Here is a 22,127-nt window from a genome sequence, read left to right on the forward strand (position 1 = left end):
GTTTAACATGGTAAGAGTCTCTGTTACTGGACACCTGTTTCAACATGGTAAGAGTCTCTGTTACTGGACTCCTGTTTAACATGGTAAGAGTCTCTGTTACTGGACTCCTGTTTAACATGGTAAGAGTCTGTGTTACTGGACTCCTGTTTAACATGGTAAGAGTATCAAATACTTGTTCTCCCCACTGTATATTCTATCATTGCCTTGCCGAAAGCCAACCCCTCGTCCAAGTCGTGGGAGGCAGAAACAGGTAAAGTACGGGATTGCCAGACAGGGCAAAGTTTTGTGGGTGGTGTTTAGTCTATACTCCTTCCACCATCCTCTCCACCCCCTCTCCTCCAGTTCCGCACTACCACCCCCCTCTCCTCTCCTCTCCTCCAGTCCCCCACCACCTCCTCTCCTCCAGTCCCGCACTACCAACCCCCCTCTCCTTTCCACCAGAAAAAGTTTACTTCTCTCAAATTACAGTGCCTTGCGAAAGTATTCGGCCCCCTTGAACTTTGCGACCTTTTGCCACATTTCAGGCTTCAAACATAAAGATATAAAACTGTGTTTTTTTGTGAAGAATCAACAACAAGTGGGACACAATCATGAAGTGGAACGACATTTATTGGATATTTCAAACTTTTTTAACAAATCAAAAACTGAAAAATTGGGCGTGCAAAATTATTCAGCCCCCTTAAGTTAATACTTTGTAGCGCCACATTTTGCTGCGATTACAGCTGTAAGTCGCTTGGGGTATGTCTCTATCAGTTTTGCACATCGAGAGACTGAATTTTTTTCCCATTCCTCCTTGCAAAACAGCTCGAGCTCAGTGAGGTTGGATGGAGAGCATTTGTGAACAGCAGTTTTCAGTTCTTTCCACAGATTCTCGATTGGATTCAGGTCTGGACTTTGACTTGGCCATTCTAACACCTGGATATGTTTATTATTGAACCATTCCATTGTAGATTTTGCTTTATGTTTTGGATCATTGTCTTGTTGGAAGACAAATCTCCGTCCCAGTCTCAGGTCTTTTGCAGACTCCATCAGGTTTTCTTCCAGAATGGTCCTGTATTTGGCTCCATCCATCTTCCCATCAATTTTAACCATCTTCCCTGTCCCTGCTGAAGAAAAGCAGGCCCAAACCATGATGCTGCCACCACCATGTTTGACAGTGGGGATGGTGTGTTCAGCTGTGTTGCTTTTACGCCAAACATAACGTTTTGCATTGTTGCCAAAAAGTTCAATTTTGGTTTCATCTGACCAGAGCACCTTCTTCCACATTTCTGGTGTGTCTCCCAGGTGGCTTGTGGCAAACTTTAAACGACAGTTTTTATGGATATCTTTAAGAAATGGCTTTCTTCTTGCCACTCTTCCATAAAGGCCAGATTTGTGCAATATACGACAGATTGTTGTCCTATGGACAGAGTCTCCCACCTCAGCTGTAGATCTCTGCAGTTCATCCAGAGTGATCATGGGCCTCTTGGCTGCATCTCTGATCAGTCTTCTCCTTGTATGAGCTGAAAGTTTAGAGGGACGGCCAGGTCTTGGTAGATTTGCAGTGGTCTGATACTCCTTCCATTTCAATATTATCGCTTGCACAGTGCTCCTTGAGATGTTTAAGGCTTGGGAAATCTTTTTGTATCCAAATCCGGCTTTAAACTTCTTCACAACAGTATCTCGAACCTGCCTGGTGTGTTCCTTGTTCTTCATGATGCTCTCTGCGCTTTTAACGGACCTCTGAGACTATCACAGTGCAGGTGCATTTATACGGAGACTTGATTACACACAGGTGGATTGTATTTATCATCATTAGTCATTTAGGTCAACATTGGATCATTCAGAGATCCTCACTGAACTTCTGGAGAGAGTTTGCTGCACTGAAAGTAAAGGGGCTGAATAATTTTGCACGCCCAATTTTTCAGTTTTTGATTTGTTAAAAAAGTTTGAAATATCCAATAAATGTCGTTCCACTTCATGATTGTGTCCCACTTGTTGTTGATTCTTCACAAAAAAATACAGTTTTATATCTTTATGTTTGAAGCCTGAAATGTGGCAAAAGGTCGCAAAGCTCAAGGGGGCCGAATACTTTCGCAAGGCACTGTATGTGTACAAATGTTTCTACATCCCTGTTAGTAAGCTTTTGATCCTTATTGTCAAGATAATCCATCCACCTGACAGGCGTGGCATATCAAGAAGGTGATTAAACAGCATGATCATTACACAGGTGCACCTTGTGCTGGGAACAATAAAAGGCCATTCTAAAATGTACAGTTTTGCCACACAACACAATGCCACAGATGTCTCAAGTTGAGGGAACTTGAAATTGGCATGCTGATGGCAGGAATGTCCACCAGAGCTGTTTCCAGAGAATTGAACGTTCATTTCTCTACCAAAAGCCACCTCCAACTTCATTTTAGAGAATTTGGCAGTACGTCCACCCGGCCTCACAACTGCAGACCACGTGTAACCACACCAGCCCAGGACCTCCACATCCGGCTTCTTCACCAGCGGGATTATCAGAGGGGGCAGGGGGTGTGTGGAGGAATATTTCTGTCTGTAATAAATCCCTTTTTGTGGGGGAAAACTCATTCTGATTGGCTGGGCCTGGTTCCCCAGTGGGTGGCCCTATGCCCACCCATGGCTGCACCCTTGCCCAATGATGTGAAATCCAGAGATTAGGGCCTAATGAATTTATTTCAAATGACTGATTTCCTTATATGAACTGTATCTCAGCAAAATCTTTGAAATTGTTGCATGTTGCATTTATTTTTGTTCAGTACACTTTCTAATGGTGAATCTCTGACTGGTACTTACTAATGTTGAATCTCTTTGATTAATACTTACTAATGGTGAATGTCTTTGAATTCTAGATCTTCCACTTAAGTACTCTGGAGAAGCGCTTCTCTCACCTGTGGACACAGTGTCAACGCTGTCAGGGCTCTCTCCATGAGGATGTGCTCTGTACCAGGTAGACACACATACAGTGGGGCAAAAAAGTATTTAGTCAGCCACCAATTGTGCAAGTTCTCCCACTTAAAAATATGAGAGAGGCCTGTAATTTTCATCATAGGTACACTTCCACTATGACAGACAAAATTAGATTTTTTTTCTCCAGAAAATCACATTGTAGGATTTTTAATGAATTTATTTGCAAATTATGGTGGAAAATAAGTATTTGGTCAATAACAAAAGTTTATCTCAATACTTTGTTATATACCCTTTGTTGGCAATGGCAGAGGTCAAACATTTTCTGTAAGTCTTCACAAGGTTTTCACACACTGTTGCTGGTATTTTGGCCCATTCCTCCATGCAGATCTCCTCTAGAGCAGTGATGTGGGGCTGTTGCTGGGCAACACGGACTTTCAACTCCCTCCAAAGATTTTCTATGGGGTTGAGATCTGGAGACTGGCTAGGCCACTCCAGGACCTTGAAATGCTTCTTACAAAGCCACTCCTTCGTTGCCCGGGCGGTGTGTTTGGGATCATTGTCATGCTGAAAGACCCAGCCACGTTTCATCTTCAATGCCCTTGCTGATGGAAGGAGGTTTTCACTCAAAATCTCACAATACATGGCCCCATTCATTCTTTCCTTTACACGGATCAGTCGTCCTGGTCCCTTTGCAGAAACACAGCCCCAAAGCATGATGTTTCCACCCCAATGCTTCACAGTAGGTATGGTGTTCTTTGGATGCAACTCAGCATTCTTTGTCCGCTAAACACGACGAGTTGAGTTTTTACCAAAAAGGTTCTATTTTGGTTTCATCTAACCATATGACATTCTCCCAATCTTCTTCTGGATCATCCAAATGCTCTCTAGCAAATTTCAGACAGGCCTGGACATGTACTGGCTTAAGCAGGGGGACACGTCTGGCACTGCAGGATGAGAGTCCCTGGTGGCGTAGTGTGTTACTGATGGTAGGCTTTGTTACTTTGGTCCCAGCTCTCTGCAGGTCATTCACTAGGTCCCGCCGTGTGGTTCTGGGATTTTTGCTCACCGTTCTTGTGATCATTTTGACCCCACGGGGTGAGATCTTGCATGGCGCCCCAGATCGAGGGAGATTATCAGTGGTCTTGTATGTCTTCCATTTCCTAATATTTGCTCCCACAGTTGATTTCTTCTAACCAAGCTGCTTACCTATTGCAGATTCAGTCTTCCCAGCCTGGTGCAGGTCTACAATTTTGTTTCTGGTGTCCTTTGACAGCTCTTTGGTCTTGGCCATAGTGGAGTTTGGAGTGTGACTGTTTGAGGTTGTGGACAGGTGTCTTTTATACTGATAACAAGTTCAAACAGGTGCCATTAATACAGGTAACGAGTGTCTGTGAGAGCCAGAAATCTTGCTTGTTTGCAGGTGACCAAATACTTATTTTCCACCATAATTTGCAAATAAATTAATTAAAAATCCTACAATGTGATTTTCTGGATTTTCCCCCCCTAATTTTGTCTGTCATAGTTGAAGTGTACCTATGATGAAAATTACAGGCCTCTCTCTTTTTAAGTGGGAGAACTTGCACAATTGGTGGCTGACTAAATACTTTTTTGCCCCACTGTATGCTACATACACTAACACACACAAACTAGATGTTGCCTGTTCAACCCCCAGTAACCAAGCTATCAGAGCAGCAGTCCCTTAAAAAGCATGGGCTGATGCACACACTGTTTGTAGAGTTGCTGAGTAACGGAGGGTAAACAGTATCCAAAGAAAGAAAGGGAGTCTCTCAACAATGGTTGTATTAAATTGTTGGAATCATGAGGCGTGTGACTTCCTTCCTTGATGTTTAGAACAGCAGTGTCTGCCCATCTGTCTGAAAAACGTATCCCTTCAGATAGCTGCTATTTTCTTGAAGGTTTTACTTGCAATGATTGTGATGTGTGGTTGTTTTTGCCTACTTTAGTTGAATGCAAAGTCAGTGTGTAGTTGAATGGAAATATTTAGTTGAATGGAAGTCGCTAAATGGAGTTTTGTTTGTAGAGCATGGCGCTTGCAATGCCAGGATAGTGGGTTCGATTCCCGGGATTCCTAAGTTGTTTTGGATAAAAGTGTCTTCTAAATGGCAGATGATTATTATATTATTTTTGTAGAAATGTGTCTTGTCATTGTTGTCTGTCTTCAGTCTAGAAGATCTCAGTTGCATTGAACCAAAAGTGGTTGTGGTTTTGTACTATTTAGAAAAAGCGTTGTGTAGTGCTCATTTTGTGATAACCGATGTGTTACTGTCGTCTGTGGTAAAGCAGCAGGTCATTTTCTTTTTTACTGTTCTTCACTTCTAACAGGTTACATTTCAGGCTCCTATGGGGCCAAACACAATCCAACACACAACCAAAACAAACAGAAAATGCATCCGAGTTTGTAGAGTCACCAACTTGATGTAGTTATTACGTGTAAGGAATATGTGACTAAATATTAAAGATTTGTCTACTTCAATACACTCTAAGTCAGTGTTTCCCAACTCCGGTCCTCGAGTACCTCCGGGGAAACAACCAAATGTGTGCTGTTGGGAGTAGACTACTCTGGGACCGGAGTTGGAAAACACTGCTCTAAGTGAATTGGTCAGAATACTTAAGACTTCTTCAAATGGGGGGACTAGATACATAACGTGCTTTCATTTCTAAACTATGAAAGAGATATGCATAAAATATACCCTCAAATAAAAGGTGACATTTTACACTGTCTCATCATATTAAATATTTGATCTCAAATCCAGAAATGCTGGACTATAGAACCAAATTGTAGCTTTACTGTCAAAATACATATGAGGACCATATACGCATTTCTATTCCCTCCACTCAGTCTCCCTGCTTCTGCTCCTAACCTGTCATGTATAAAAAATAATCAATAGGAATTAAGGTTGTGTGTTTATACCTCTATCTGGTCTAGAAGGTTGTGTGTTTATACCTCTGTCTGGTCCAGAAGGTTGTGTGTTTATACCTCTGTCTGGTCCAGAAGGTTGTGTGTTTATACCTCTATCTGGTCCAGAAGGTTGTGTGTTTATACCTCTATCTGGTCTAGAAGGTTGTGTGTTTATACCTCTATCTGGTCTAGAAGGTTGTGTGTTTATACCTCTGTCTGGTCCAGAAGGTTGTGTGTTTATACCTCTATTTGGTCTAGAAGGTTGTGTGTTAATACCTCTATCTGGTCCAGAAGGTTGTGTGTTTATCCACCAAATTCACTTCAATATTCACCACCAACATTGACCAATATCAGTCAATGCTAAAATTAAATGAGTGTCTAAACCAAAGCTTTATTTCTCTTGAGAAACTCTGGCCTCCTGTACACAGACAGACGGGTGTGTTGTGGTTCCTGTTTGAAGCAACACATATTTAACAAACTAATATTTACAAAGTATTTGATCACACTTAACAACAAATTGTATCCTATTCAAAGTCAAAAGCATTTCACATAACTGCACTAACATTACAGAACATGGATGTACAGTCACAGGAATATAATCTAATCATCTGATGTATTAATGTCCATATCTGAAGTCATGACCACTGTCAACCGCATCAAGTCCCACGGTTGTGTGTGTGACTGTTGTCATGGAGACCCAGGTGTTCCTCCAGGACCCCGAGAAGGCTACTCTACCTGGCACAAGGACACTGAGCAAGGGTTACAGCTACCTAGTCCAAAAGCTGGATAGAGGGGCTCAGTGAATGTGGTGTGGAATGTGTACATATGGGTCAATGTTTCAGAGAGGACCGTGTAGAAGGACAGAGTGCCGGCCGGCCAGTCCAGATACACTCCTATTCTGTGCCTAGAGTGGTTCCTAAAGGGGGGGAATGTAATATCTGCGCCATTATGACAAAAATGTGTTTTGTACTCCATACACCAGGACTTGTCATTGTGTCCAATGACAACGTCATTGGAGATGCTGCCTTTTCTTTTGATTCCTTTGTACGTCACTCCGAGAACAACGTCATCAGTTGACTCCGTTTCCCAGTAATGGCGCTCAGTCAGAGCCTCTCTACAAAGAACCTGAAAAGCGTCATAAAATCTCTCTGGGTGATCAGGATACGGCTGTTTCTTAATCTCATATCTCACCACTCTGTTTCCTTCAGACAGAGAAAGGTGTTTGTTTGCTGTGTTTGGGTCCAGTGTGAGATCACAGGCATCTGTAGACAAGAGGTGAGAGGAGAGGATCAGCTGGATTAAATCAGGAGTGTATTGTTACCAGGGCTGTCAAACTATTTAAAAACGATATGTAGTATAATACTTTATGTCAAGTATAATGTATTCTTACACTTCTTCAGCAGCTCCAGTTTCACCCAGCACTCATCGTTCTGGTCAATACTGTGCGAGAGGCAGGAGAACAGATAGTGTGAATATACTCAACGGTCTTACTAGAGTATCTTGCATTATTTTCATCAACTGCACTTACTTGATGTTCAGTCTACAGGCTGGATCTTCCATAGTAGCAGAGAGCATCTTCACTCCTGAGTCTCCTGGGTAATTGTAGCTCAGGTCCAGCTCTCTCAGGTGGGAGGGGTTTGACGTTAGTGCTGAAGCCAGATAATCACAGCCTTCCTTTGTGACTCTACAGAACGGCAGCCTGCAAAGAGAGGTAATGACGATCTTTGGCACATAAATCCTGCTTTTATTACTCACAGCAGATTCAGACATGAGACCAAATTACAAGGTTCAAGACACGCCAACTTTATGATACACCTTTCTGCCATAGGATTGCTTTCAAAATAGAAATAGACAATATTTATAAGATTACCTTTGCAAAGCACCTTTTCTCCTGTACTTTACTATCGGGGAAAAGTGTGAAACGATGTCTCAAAAAGATGGGGGTATCGTTGGAAATTGTAGACATGGGCCTCCCGGGTGGCGCAGTGGTTAAGGGCACTGTACTGCGGTTCGCACCCAGGCTCTGTCGTAACCGGCCGCGACTGGGAGGTCCGTGGGGCGACGCACAATTGGCCTAGCATCGTCCGGGTTAGCCGGTAGGGATATCCTTGTCTCATCGCGCACCAGCGACTCCTGTGGCGGGCCGGGCGCAGTGCGCGCTAACCAAGGTTGCCAGGTGCACAGTGTTTCCTCCGACACATTGGTGCGGCTGGCTTCCGGGTTGGATGCGCGCTGTGTTAAGAAGTAGTGTGGCTTGGTTGGGTTGTGTTTCGGAGGACGCATGACTTTCAACCTTCGTCTCTCCCGAGCCCGTATGGGAGTTGTAGCGATGAGACAAGATAGTAAAACAATTGGATACCACGAAATTGGGGAGAAAAAGGGGTAACAAAAAAAAAATGTGTGGACATGGAACAAAAAGTTCAGACCCACTTGTTTATTTATCAAAGTTGATATATCGATGGGGATTAAAACATACTGACACGGAAACTACACGCCAAGAGAAAACCTGGTTGTACATTTTTTGAATGGAGCATGCTTGTTTAAGATGGTGAGGAAGGCACTTTTAAAGAATAACCAGGCGTCCTCTACTGACGGGATGAGGTCAATGTCTTTCCAGGATACCCCGGCCAGGTCAATTAGAAAGGCCTGCTCGCAGAAGTGTTTTAGGGAGCGTTTGACAGTGATGAGGGGTGGTCGTTTGATCGCAGACCCATTACAGATGCAGATTGAAAACAGCAGAGGTGTATTTGGAGAGCGAGTTATTTAGGAGGATATCTATGAGGGTGCCTGTGTTTACGAATTTGGGGTTGTACCTGGTAGGTTCATTGATAATTTGTGTGAGATTGAGGCCATCAAGCTTAGATTGTAGGATGGCCGGGGTGTTAAGCATGTCCCAGTTTAGGTCACCGAGTAGCACGAGCTCAGAAGATAGATGGGGAGCAATCAATTCACAGATAGTGTTGAGGGCACAGCGGGGGGCAGAGGGTGGTCTATAGCAAGCGACAACGGCGAGAGAATTGTTTCTGGAAAGTTAGAAGTAGAAGCTCAAATTGTTTGGCTACAGACCTGGAAAGTAAGACAGAACGCTGCAGACTATCTTTGCAGTAGATTGCAACACCGCCCCCTTTGGCAGTTCTATCTTGGCGGAAAATGTTATAGTTAGGGATGGAGATTTCAGGGTTTTTGGTGGTTTTCCTAAGCCAGGATTCAGACACGGCTAAGACAGCTGGGTTGGCAGAGTGTGCTAAAGCAGTGAGTAAAACAAAATTAGGGAGTAGGCTTCTAATGTTAACATGCATGAAACCAAGGCTTTTACAGTTACAGAAGTCAACAAATAGGAGCACCTGGGGAGTGGGAGTGGAGCTAGGCACTGCAGGACCTGGATCAACCTCTACATCACTAGAGGAACAGAGGAGAAGTAGGAGAAGGGTACGGCTAAAGGCTATACGAACTGGCCATCTAGCACGTTCAGAACAGAGAGTAAAAGGAGCAGGTTTCTGGGCACGATAGCATAGATTCAAGACATAGTGTACAGACAAAGGTAAGGTAAGATGTGAATACATTGGAACCTAGGCATTGAGTAATGATGAGAGAGATGTAGTCTCTAGAGACGTTTAAACCAGGTGATGTCGTCGCATATGTAGGAGGTGGAACAACATGGTTGGTTAAGGCATATTGAGCAGGGCTTGAGGCTCTACAGTGAAATAAGACAGTAATCACTAACCAGGACAGTAATGGACGAGTGATCATATGGATCCAGTGAGTGGTTGGGCTGGCTGGGGACACGGCGATTCAGACAGTTAGCAGTCCGGGGCTAACAAGCTAGCAGTTAGCAGACTGGGGCTAGCAAGCTAACAGTTAGCAGACTGGGGCTAGCAAGCTAGCAGTTAGCAGACTGGGGCTAGCAAGCTAGCAGTTAGCAAAACGTGGTTAGCAAGCAAGCACGTTGACGTTGAGACTGGTGTTTTGCGGGTACTATTTAATGAAGCTGCCAGTTGAGGACTTGAGGCATCTGTTTCTCAAACTAGACACTAATGTACTTGTCCTCTTGCTCAGTTGTGCACCGGGGCCTCCCACTCCTCTATCTATTCTGGTTAGAGCCAGTTTGCGCTGTTCTATGAAGTGAGTAGTACACAGCGTTGTACGAGATCTTCAGTTTCTTGGCAATTTCACGCATGGAATAAGCCATAATTTCTCGGAACAAGAATAGACTGATGAGTTTCAGAAGAAAGTTCTTTGTTTCTGGCCATTTTGAGCCTGTAATCGAACCCACAAATGCTGATGCTCCAGATACTCAACTAATCTAAAGGCCAGTTTTATTGCTTCTTTATTCAGAACAACAGTTTTCAGCTGTGTTAATTAGATCTACCCCCCCCTTTTTTGAAAATTCTGTTAAAAATCGCGCAACTTTTCAGCGTCCTGCTACTCATGCCAGGAATATAGTATATGCATATGATTAGTATGTGTGGATAGAAAACACTCTGAAGTTTATAAAACTGGTTAAATCACGGCTGTGACTATAACAGAGCGTGTGTTTCATTGAAAAACGCAAGAAAAACTGCTCTCTGAAAGCAAAAAATAATTTCCATAAGTCACTTCCACCAGTTGTTAAAGGACAACAGAATTTAATGGAAATTTGCCTGCACTTCATACAAATTCCGCACGATGGCGCCATTGTACTAATTTTCAATCGAATTAATTGTTGGAAAATCCATCTGTCTGACCCCAAGTTTTCAAGTCTTCACCCGGATGCAGTTCAAGGAGAGATCAGATTGCATTGTTTTTGAAGTGAGGACCTATTGAAGAGACATCGCCCTGTAATCGTTTTGATAGATTATAAACGTTTACTAATACCTAAAGTTGGATTACAAAAGGATTTCGAAGTGTTTTGTGAAAGTTTATCGTCGACTTTTTTAATTTTAAAAAATTACGCAGCGTTTAAAAACGATGAATTTTTCTGAATGACACTACTTCAATACAAAGCTATTTTGGGTATATATGGACCGATTTAAACGAAAAAAAGACCCAATAGTGATGTTTATGGGGCATATAGGAGTGCCAAGAAAGAAGCTCGTCTAAGGTAATGAATGTTTTATATTTTATTTCTGCGTTTTGGGTAGCGCCGTCTATCGCAAAATCTGTTGTTTACGTGTCGAGCTGGCATTTTGGGGGGTGCATGCTATCAGATAATAGCTTCTGATGCTTTCGCCGAAAAGCATTTTAAAAATCTGACTTGCTGGCTAGGTTCACAACGAGTGTAGCTTTAATTTAATACCCTGCTTGTGAATTTTGATCAAGGTTTGAGTTTTAACGAGTACATTTAGCATTTAGCGTAGCGCATTTGCATTTCCAGGTGCCTACTTGGGACATGTGCGTCTCAAGTAGATTCAAGAAGTTAACATAATTACAAAAGGGTTTTCTAATGATCAATTAGCCTTTTAAAATGATAAACTTGGATTAGCTAACACAACGTGCCATTGGAACACAGGAGTGATGGTTGCTGATAATGGGCATCTGTACGCCTATGTAGATATTCCATAAGAAATCTGCCGTTTCTAGCTACAATATTCATATACAACATTAACAATGTACACTGTATTTCTGATCAATTTGATGTTATTTTCATGGACAAAACAATTGCTTTTCTTTCAAAAACATTTCAAAGTGACCCCAAACTTTTGAACGGTAGTGTACGTACATACTATATAGGTATATATATATATATAGGTACATATATATATATATATATTAGCATGGGTATATATATATTAGCATGGGTATATATATATTAGCATGGGTATATATATATATTAGCATGGGTATATATATATATTAGCATGGGTATATATATATATATTAGCATGGGTATATATATATTAGCATGGGTATATATATATATTAGCATGGGTATATATATATTAGCATGGGTATATATATATATATTAGCATGGGTATATATATATTAGCATGGGTATATATATATATATTAGCATGGGTATATATATATTAGCATGGGTATATATATATATATTAGCATGGGTATATATATATATATTAGCATGGGTATATATATATAAGAGGGTGGATAACAATAAAAACACTAATATAAGAAGTGGACAGTACATGTTTTGTTTTTGGTCTGAATGAATGTTTACATTATGATTTTTCTCTGAACTGTATGTGAACCCCTCTGCAATCTACTGGCACTAATCATTAAAACTAGGACTTCAACCAGGCTGTCCCTATGCTATTTGCTCTCTTTCTCTCTTAAACTGCTAGCACAAAGCCTCTGTGAAAATGTGGTTTTTCACAAAAGAGCATGAAAAAAATATAAACTGGCCCAGCTCTACATAATTCAGCAAGGATGTGTGCAACTACCACACATTATAGGTATTACCAAATACCTTTTAATTCACATTCCTTGCAGAAATAACTACTTGTAAACCTTTTAAAACATCCAGAAAGACAGTGGTCTTAGAAGGGCATTTATACTTTAAAATACATATTGTATGTGGATGACAAAATTCTGCAGTATTTTAATGTCCTTATTTCATATTTTTTTCCTTACCTCCAACTCTATATATCCACGTGAGCCTATGAGGACCTTGGGGATCAGATTTATCATTATACCCATTGATCAAACGTATAACAGACAGACACTGCTCAAAAGGAGTTGTTTGTGATATCTACACTCAGTTGCCGCTTTATTAGGTTCATCACCCTATTCACGAAAATAAATTGCTCCTACATACACCAAGTCCAGTGGTCTTGGCTTCCTAGACACTAAAGCATGCAGAGAAGTATTCTGGTATTCTGTTTGAACTTTAGAATGTGCATAATGACAGCAGTCTGTGATGGTCTTTTGTAACTCAGAAAAGTTCCAAAACTGTTTTTTTTTATTTTTATAATTCCAACACAGCTTGTACTGACTGTAAAAAAAACTCCATGTGGACATAAAAGGCTTTGTTCCCGCTTTAGCGGATAATGCATTCACGTTAAACGCTGCATGTCAGCGGAATCGGAAATGACCTTCACATTTCTTTCAAGGAATCTGTAAGGCTTCAGTTTGAATAGAGCCCTAGATGACTCCAACCATGGATAAGTAGCCTAATGTCGCATGTCTTTGGGTAAAAGCCATAGTAAAAGTTGACGGGAGATTGTGATGGGGCAGATAAAAATTCTCTTTGGGCCGATACCTTAGAAAGAGTTGGTTGGATAGAGAGAAATGACGTCCTAATTTATTCAATTAAGCTCATATGTATATGCAAATGAGTTGTTATTTTCAAATGTTATTATTCAATCAATATAATAACAAAACATAGAGAAGAGAGTAGCCTACCAACCTCAGAGTCTCCAGTTTACAGTGGGGATTCCCCAGTGCAGTAGACAGCAGCTTCACTCCTGAATCCTTCAGGTCATTGTTACTCAGATCCAGCTCTGTCAGGTGTGAGGGGATGGTCTGAAGAGCTGACGCCAGTGCTTCACAACTTTTGTTATTGAGATTACATTGATAGAGCCTAAATGAAAAGAAGAAACTTATGAAGACAGAAAGTCCCCAGTCCCTGCCAGCCACCATCACGATTGAAACTGTTTTACTCAGCGACCTGTTCACTTGGATTTGGCCCAAACCTTTTATCCTGTGTCCCAGATCTGTTTTTAGATCCATGCATCGTTTTCTCCTATATCAGCTGTTGAACTCTGTAGCTGTCTTAAAATCAACATTGGCCTCTTAATGACATCCCTGTTAACCTGCTATGTTAACCTTGCTCCAAGGAATATGTACTTAGTGTCTTGGTATTTGGTATAACCTCCCCCTGATCACTGCCTGTCCACGGGATGTTCTAGAAATGCTCCATCATATTTATTCAACATTGAAAGTGTGGAGTTGATTGTGGAGATCAGTAAAAAGAATCAGGCATTATTTATTTTACCTTTATTTAACTAGGCAAGTCAGTTAAGAACAAATTCTTATTTTCAATGACGGCCTACGAACAGTGTGTTAACTGCCTTGTTCAGGGGCAGAACGACAGATTTGTACCTTGTCAGCTCGGGGATTTGAACTTGCAACCTTTCGGTTACTAGTCCAACGCTCTAACCACTAGGCTACCCTGCCTATATCCTTCAAGAAATACAAACCTGAGAACAAGAAACATACTGACCTCAATTTCTCCAGTTTACAGTGTGGACTTTTGAGTCCAGTGGAGAGCAGCTCCACTCTTAAATCGATCAGGTCACAGTGAACAATGTCCAGCTCTTTCAAATGAGAGGAATTTGAGCTGATAGCGGAGACTAGTACTTCACAGAAGTCGTCTGTTAGTGTATTTCGATTCAGCCTGTACACAAGATTTATTTCATTTTATTATAACATGCATTTTTTTTGTAATTCAAAGATCCCAACATGCTAAATCAAAACGCCTACATTTATTTAGTAAATCAAACAACCCCTGACAAAGAAATGAATGACTTTGAATTCACAGTCCAAATCGATGTACTAACAGAAAAACTACTGACCTCAGTATCTCCAGTTTACAGTGTTGACTCCCTAGTCCAGTAGAGAGTACCTCAACTACAGAATCCCGCAGTGTGAAGTTACTCAAGCCCAGCTCTCTCAGGTTGCAGCTGAGAACTGTTTTTATAGAGGAGACCAAATTATCACGGCCCTTTTTTACGAGTCCATTCCCGCAGAGACTGCAATTGCAGATATAATGCATTTTAAGGCAGCTTGTTTCATCAACACATTGAGGCAGATTGTTTTGTGAGACATGCTGTTATATCTTGTGGACAGATGCACGTAACATAACTGGTATCGATGCCAGACTGGTGCGACGACTAATGAGAAAGTTTGTTTCGGTGTGGCATTAGCACATGGTTTGCAGTAATATGTCATCTTGGACACCCAGAACTAAAATCTTACATAATTGCATCAGATGCTCGATCAATGCCGCATTCACGTGCTAGTCAGAAGAAGGAAACTATTACATTTCCGACTTGCTAACTAATTGAACGCGGCACGCGTAAAACTACAACCAGTTAGCAAGTCAAAGATTTCAGAGTTTCCTAGTTGCGACTAGCACGTGAACAAGGCATAAGTCAATTTGAGGCAAATGTTTGCCTAAATGGTCATTGTCGTGACAAAGAAAATATTAACACATACAAGAAAGAAAATGCTACCTCATCATTCAACGGCACTTGCTGACATAAAATGTATTTTTCTATTTTAAAAAATCAAATAAAAAAATCTCTTCAATTACCTCAGTGCTTCCAGTTTACAGTCTTGGCTAGACAGTCCAGTACAGAGCACATCCACTTCTGAATCCATCAAGATTAAATCTATCAGGTGCAGTTCTCTCAATGGTGAGTTTGGTAACTGGAGAGCTGAGGCCAACGCTGCACAGTACCATCTATCCAGATAAACGCCTTCAATTCTGCAGAAACAGAGGAAAATTACATTTAGTCTACATTTGAGTCATTTAGCAGACTTACAAGAGTGAATAGGGTTAAGGGCCTTGCTTTTCACCTAGTCAACTCAGGGATTCGAACCAGCAACCTTGCGGTTCTTGGCCCATCGGTCTTAACTGCTAGACTACCTGCTGCCCTAATTATTCCTGTGAGGATTTGGATCTGCACAGTTCTCCATAATTTCTGTTTGCACACAGGCCCCGATTCTGACCTGAGTTAAGCGAGCTTAAATGGAATGTAATTCCCTTTTTATGTGATTCTCTCTGAGTATTTTTGACCTTGAATACTTTTCACCCACTAATCATTTGAGGTGGAGCTTGAATGAATGAAGGTGTGGTGGAGGCGTGTCTACAGACTGACCCTATTCTGACCTTGAGGCGTGTCTACAGACTGACCCTATTCTGACCTTGACTTAATTCCACCACCTTTACGCGTGAGGAAACCATGAAGAAGGTCGAGCGAACCTGACGGTTCAAGGTGGAATTTTTGTATTTTATTTAATCTTTATTTAACTAGGCAAGTCAGTTAAAACTTCTTATGGCCTCAGGGGCAGTATTGAGTAGCTTGGATGAAAGGTGCCCAGAGGTGCCCAGGGTAAACGGCTTGCTCCTCAGTCCCAGTTGCTAATATATGCATATTATTATTAGTATTGCATAGAAAACACTCTGAAGTTTCTAAAACTGTTTGAATGATGTCTGTGAGTATAACATAACTCATATGGCAGGCAAAAACCTGAGAAGAAATCCAAACAGGAAGTGGGAAATCTGAGGTTGGTCAATTTTCAACCCAGCCCCTATTGAATACACAGTGGGATATTGGTTATGATCCACTTCCTAAGGCTTCCACTAGAGGTCAACCGTCTCTAGAATGAGGCTTCTACTGTGATGTGGGGCCGGATGGGAGCTCTTTGAATCAGTGGTCTGGCAGAGAGCCAGGTCCTGGTCACGCGCATTTCACATGATAGCGACCTGCGTTCCATGGCTTTTCTACAGACATAGGAATTCTCCGGTTGGAACGTTATTGAAGATTTATGATAAAAACATCCTAAAGATTGATTCTATACTTAGTTTGAAATGTTTCTACGACCTGTAATATAACTTTTGGAAGTTTTTGTCCGACGTTATGCTGGACCTGCACGAGTGTTTGGATTTGTGTACCTAATGCCCTAACAAAAGTAGCTACTTGGACATAAATAATGGACATTATCGAACAAATCAAACATTTATTGTGGAACTAGGATTCCTGGGAGTGCATTCTGATGAAGACCATCAAAGGTAAGGGAATATTTATAATGTTATTTCTGATTTCTGTTGACTCCAACATGGCAGATTATTTTTTTTTCTTTTTCTGAGCGCCTTCTCAGATTATTGCATGGTTTGCTTTTTCCGTAAAGCTTTTTTGAAATCGGACACAGCGGTTGCATTAAGGAGAGGTTAAGGAGAGGTTAAGGAGATATTTCCATGTCTAACAATTGTATTTTCATTGACATTTACAATGAGTATTTCTGTAAAATGATGTGGCTCTCTGCAATATCACCGGATGTTTTTGGAACAAGTGAATGTAACGCGCCAATGTATACTGAGATTTAAAAAAATATAAATATGAACTTTATCAAACAAAACATACATGTATTGTGGAACATGAAGTCCTATGAGTGTCTGATGATCTTCATCAGATAAGGTTAGTGATTCATTTTATCTCTATTTGTGCTTTTTGTGACTCCTCTCTTTAGCTGGAAAAATGGTTGTGTTTTTCTGTGAGTTGGTGGTGACCTAACATAATCGTCTGTGGTGCTTTCGCTGTAAAGCCTATTTGAAATCGGACACTGTGGTGGGATTAACAACAAGATTACCTTTAAAACGGTATAAAATACATGTAATTATGAGATTTCTGTTGTTTTGAATTTGGCGCCCTGCACTTTCACTGGCAGTTGTCATATCGATCCCATTAACGGGATTGCAGCCATAAGAAGTTTTTAAGAACAAATTCTTATTTACAATAACAGCCTAGGAACAGTGAGTTAACTACCTTGTTCAGGGGTAGAACAACATATTTTTACCCTGTCAGCTCAAGGATTTGATCAAACAACCTTTCGGTTACTGGCCCAACGCTCTAACCACTAGGCTACCTGCCGCCCCAAAAGTTCAGTGTTTGAAAAAGCATCTACTTTATTTTTTTCCGATAGAAATAAAAGCATTTTCCATGCACTGTAATTTATAAATTGACAAGTGCTAGGTAAATGAGTAATCCATTTGGAGAAAGGGATTGTAAATACACAGTAATTGTTTTAAGATTTTTCTTTATCATCCCTGGAGAGTGCCAAACATTCAACTTGAGGCCCCCATAGTGCCAAACATTCAACTTGAGGCCCCCATAGTGCTAAACATTCAACTTGAGGCCCCCAGAGTGCTAAACATTCAACTTGAGGCCCCCAGAGTGCCAAACATTCAACTTGAGGCCCCCAGAGTGCTAAACATTCAACTTGAGGCCCCCAGAGTGCTAAACATTCAACTTGAGGCCCCCAGAGTGCCAAACATTCAACTTGAGGCCCCCAGAGTGCTAAACATTCAACTTGAGGCCCCCAGAGTGCCAAACATTCAACTTGAGGCCCCCAGAGTGCCAAACATTCAACTTGAGGCCCCCAGAGTGCTAAACATTCAACTTGAGGCCCCCAGAGTGCTAAACATTCAGGCCAAAAAAGCCTGACGTTAGAACGTCTGCACCATTAAAGCTGGAGTCCGTTCTTGGTGAAACTGCCACGTGCTTCTGGGATATTACAACAACGAAGAAGTTACTTCAAACAACGAACACTGTTTGGTTCCCCCCAGAACACTCTGCCGGACACTCCTCTCCTCCGTTTCTTAAACAAAACAAAAACACTGATAAAGGTATTGGGGTGAACAGTGGCGCTGTGCGGATTCCAGCTTTAAAGGGGAAATCCAGTAGAAGTTGACAGTTTTCAGTTGAGAAATTATATTCTAGGGTTGGAAATTATTTTTTTTACTGTTTAAGTAGCCAGGGAAACTAATTGTTCTCAATTTATGATTGAACATTTAGATTTTTCTCCCTGACTGTGGTGCTATTTACCTAAATTATTAGGATTTTCTTGTGATCACAACAAAACTACTTATTTCGCTCAAATAGGGATATCATTCAATTGTGTTTTCTTTGAAAAGATGGGCCTGGCTAAGAAAATAACATTCAGTTAAGTAGCCTACCTCTCCTCTTATAGTTGGGCGTGCGAGATCAAGTGGGCCGAGTATACTCAGGGGTCCCATGTGCCCGTCATCTCACACCTGTGTCTGAATTTTATACAAATATTTAAAGAAATCATTTTGACAGTAACCCTCCTTTTTAATTTCCACATGTAGCAAGCGTGGTGTCCAATCTACATGGGTGGTAGGTGAATCAGACAATATCGTTTTCATGCATCTAATTGCTGCCTGCCTCTGCTTCCCCAGTTAATTGGCCATCAAGTTTTTTTTTTTAAGTGAGTGAATCAGGTCGGACTCGGTTGGAGAGTGAGTGTGTTGTTCAAAATGGATAAACAAAAGGTAAGACCAAGTTGTGCACAAAAACACAGCACAAACGCTTTATCTGATCACGGTCGTGCCATATTACGGAAGATAACCACATCATGGGGGAGGGGGGGGGGGGGGTCCCCCAAATGCCGACTTTATGGGGGTCCGGAGAAACTCAGCTACACCAGTGTATATGTTCCATACTAACAGCCGTCCAAATACAGACTATGCTGATTTCTCAACAGCATGCTTATTGCATTTCGGGTCAAAGAGGTAATGGGTAATGAAAACAATAACAATTCAGTATATTCATTGTTATTTGGTATGTGTGAATGTTGACGATCTTTCTTACATTGCCTTTCTGCAGTTCCTCACAGCTGGAAGAAGTCTGAAAAAACCCTTTTGGGAGGTTTTATATTTCTTCAGGACAAACTCATCCAACACCTTCTCTGACATCAGAAGTACATAGGCCAGTACTGAGCAATGAGCGGGTGAGAGCTCTCTGTCTGCTTCCTTTTCTGACAGATATCTCTGAATGTCTTCATGTAGGGAATGGTCTCTAACTTCTTCAGTCAAAGAGAAGAGATTGAGGCACCTCTCAGGGGAGACATCAATTAGATCCATCTCCTTGAGTATTATCTTCATTTCTTTAACAATCTCTGAACTGTTCTCTGTCTTTGGCAGCAGGCCTTGTAGGAGGCACTGAACGGATTCCATAGACATTCCAAGAAGGAAGCGGAGGAACATGTCCATCTCTCCATTCTCTCTGGACACAGAATTGTACATGGTAATCTCCATCAACTCATCCAAGGGAAGGTCTACAGGCTCGTTCTCCAAGATAGCTTTGAGATATGGTTCTGAACCTTCCATCAGGAAAGACTTGAGGCTCGATGACGTCTTGAGGCTCTTGGTTGTGAAACAGTGGAAAACAAAGAGGGCAGCAATAAACTCCTGAATGGTCAGATGCATGAAGCAATACACCTTCTTTTTGTACACCTTCTCTTCTTTAAAGATTTCTGTGCACAACGCAGAGTAGACTGCAACTTCACTGATGTCAATGCCATATTCATTCAGGTCTTCCTCATAGAACATGAGATTGCGTTTCTCCAGGTGTTCAAACGCTAGCTTCCCCAGCTTCAGAAGGAAGTCTTTATTTGATTCCCAGATCTTCTGTGTATCCCTCTCATGCCCAGGATCCTTTTGTGCCAGCTGTATTTGAATGAGCAGGAAGTGAGTGTACATCTCAGTCAGAGTTGTAGGGATTTCTCCATTCACATTTTCTCTCAACAGTTCCTCAAGAACCTTAGCGGAAATCCAACAGAAGACTGGTATGTGGCACATGATTTGGAAAGTTCTCGATGTTGTAATGTGTGCGATGATTCTTCTGGCAACTTCCCCATTCTTGACCCTCTTTTTGAAGTACTCCTCTTTCTGTCGCTCATCGAACCCTCTTACTTCTGTCACCAGGTTGATGTATCTACGGGGAATCTGATTGGCTGCTGCAGGTCTAGAGGTTATCCAGATCAGAGCTTTGGGAAGCAGCTTCTCCTCGATGAGGTTTGTCACCAGTACATCTACATTGTGACCTGTCTTTGTAACATCAGTCACCCTCTTGGTATTGAACTTTAGTGGATGTCGCTTTTCATCCAGACCATCAAAGATGAACAGAACTTTGCTGGTAGCATATATCTTTGCATCTTTTATCTCTGTAAGTTCAGGGTGGAAGTCATTTATAAGTCCATGAAGACTTAACTCATCATCTTTGATCGAATGCAGCTCTCTGAAAGGGAGGACAAAGATGAAATCCAAATCCTGATTGGCTTTTCCTTCGACCCAGTCAAGGACGAACTTCTGCACGGAGACTGTTTTTCCAATGCCAGCAATGCCCTTTGTCAGCACAGTTTTAATGGGTCTCTTCTCTTCTTTCTCTTGTCCAGCTAAGGGTTTGAATATGTCATTAGAGTTGATTGGAGTGTCCGACGATGTTTCTCTTCTGGATGTGTATTCAATCTGCCAAACCTCATGTTCTTTATTAACTCCTTCATTCTCTCCCAGCGTGATATAGAGCTGTGTGTAGATGCTGTTCAGGGGAGTTTCTTCCTCTGCAGTGCCTTCAAACACAAACCTAAACTTCTTCTTCAGACTGGCTTTATGTTCCTCTTTAACTCTCTGTATGAGTTCTGTAAGGACAGAGTCAGAATAAAACAGCTTCGTTATTAGAGCATAAGATGAAGAAGAAGTCTTATCCACCTTTCACTCATACGGTTGAGACTGTCTACTAATAAACCACTATAAGGTCTAGTGAGGTGCTGTGGGGTTTTCATGAGACTGTCTACTAATAAACCACTATAAGGTCTAGTGAGGTGCTGTGGGGTTTTCATGAGACTGTCTACTAATAAACCACTATAAGGTCTAGTGAGGTGCTGTGGGGTTTTCATGAGACTGTCTACTAATAAACCACTATAAGGTCTAGTGAGGTGCTGTGGGGTTTTCATGAGACTGTCTACTAATAAACCACTATAAGGTCTAGTGAGGTGCTGTGGGGTTTTCATGAGACTGTCTACTAATAAACCACTATAAGGTCTAGTGAGGTGTTGTGGGGTTTTCATTGAGACTGTCTACTAATAAACCACTATAAGGTCTAGTGAGGTGCTGTGGGGTTTTCATTGAGACTGTCTACTAATAAACCACTATAATGTCTAGTGAGGTGCTGTGGGGTTTTCATGAGACTGTCTACTAATAAACCACTATAAGGTCTAGTGAGGTGCTGTGGGGTTTTCATGAGACTGTCTGCTAATAAACCACTATAAGGTCTAGTGAGGTGCTGTGGGGTTTTCATAGTTTTTTTCTTAATTTGTCAGAAGTCAACTAATTATTCACCCTTCCTCATCCTACTCCTTTATCAGTAGTCATCTTATTCAACTCATTCCTCATCCTACTCCTTTTGAGTCCACACTTACTTATACTGTATCTATGGTAACATCTCCTATGAATACCCTCTTCATAATGCATTATATGTGCATGCATATGCACAATACACAATGCAATATAACCTATTAGCTCCTATGTCATACATCATAATATGATGTGCTTATAATTAAAGATGTATTTAGTCTTCTTTGTCTTTATCTTCATATTGTGGTGGTAGTGGATGGCAGTGTGTGTTCCTCGACACGCTTTGGGTCTCTCTGCACTCTGGGGACAGGTAGAATAGATCACCATGCAACTCACTGCAGAAAGAGAGAGAGGGTTCAACCACAAAACTTTTATTTTAAACACACACACACACACTCTCTAAAGTAAAATGTTTGACA

The 22,127-nt window shown here is 41.4% G+C and overlaps 1 protein-coding gene across 1 annotated transcript; it reads right to left on the bottom strand.

The window, feature by feature from the left end:
- Nucleotides 1-6,210: 6,210 nt before the first annotated feature.
- LOC110487422 (NACHT, LRR and PYD domains-containing protein 3) lies at nucleotides 6,211-21,066 on the bottom strand (the record flags this gene model as incomplete). The annotated part of the gene is made up of 9 exons (XM_036939554.1): nucleotides 6,211-7,095; nucleotides 7,224-7,273; nucleotides 7,362-7,532; nucleotides 13,177-13,350; nucleotides 13,642-13,658; nucleotides 13,941-14,166; nucleotides 14,345-14,521; nucleotides 15,085-15,258; nucleotides 19,166-21,066. Coding segments are annotated over 9 exons (3,426 nt in total), but the record flags the coding sequence as incomplete, so codon positions are not given.
- Nucleotides 21,067-22,127: the final 1,061 nt, after the last annotated feature.

Source organism: Oncorhynchus mykiss, chromosome 12, assembly GCF_013265735.2.
Source record: "Oncorhynchus mykiss isolate Arlee chromosome 12, USDA_OmykA_1.1, whole genome shotgun sequence".
Taxonomy (NCBI): domain Eukaryota; kingdom Metazoa; phylum Chordata; class Actinopteri; order Salmoniformes; family Salmonidae; genus Oncorhynchus; species Oncorhynchus mykiss.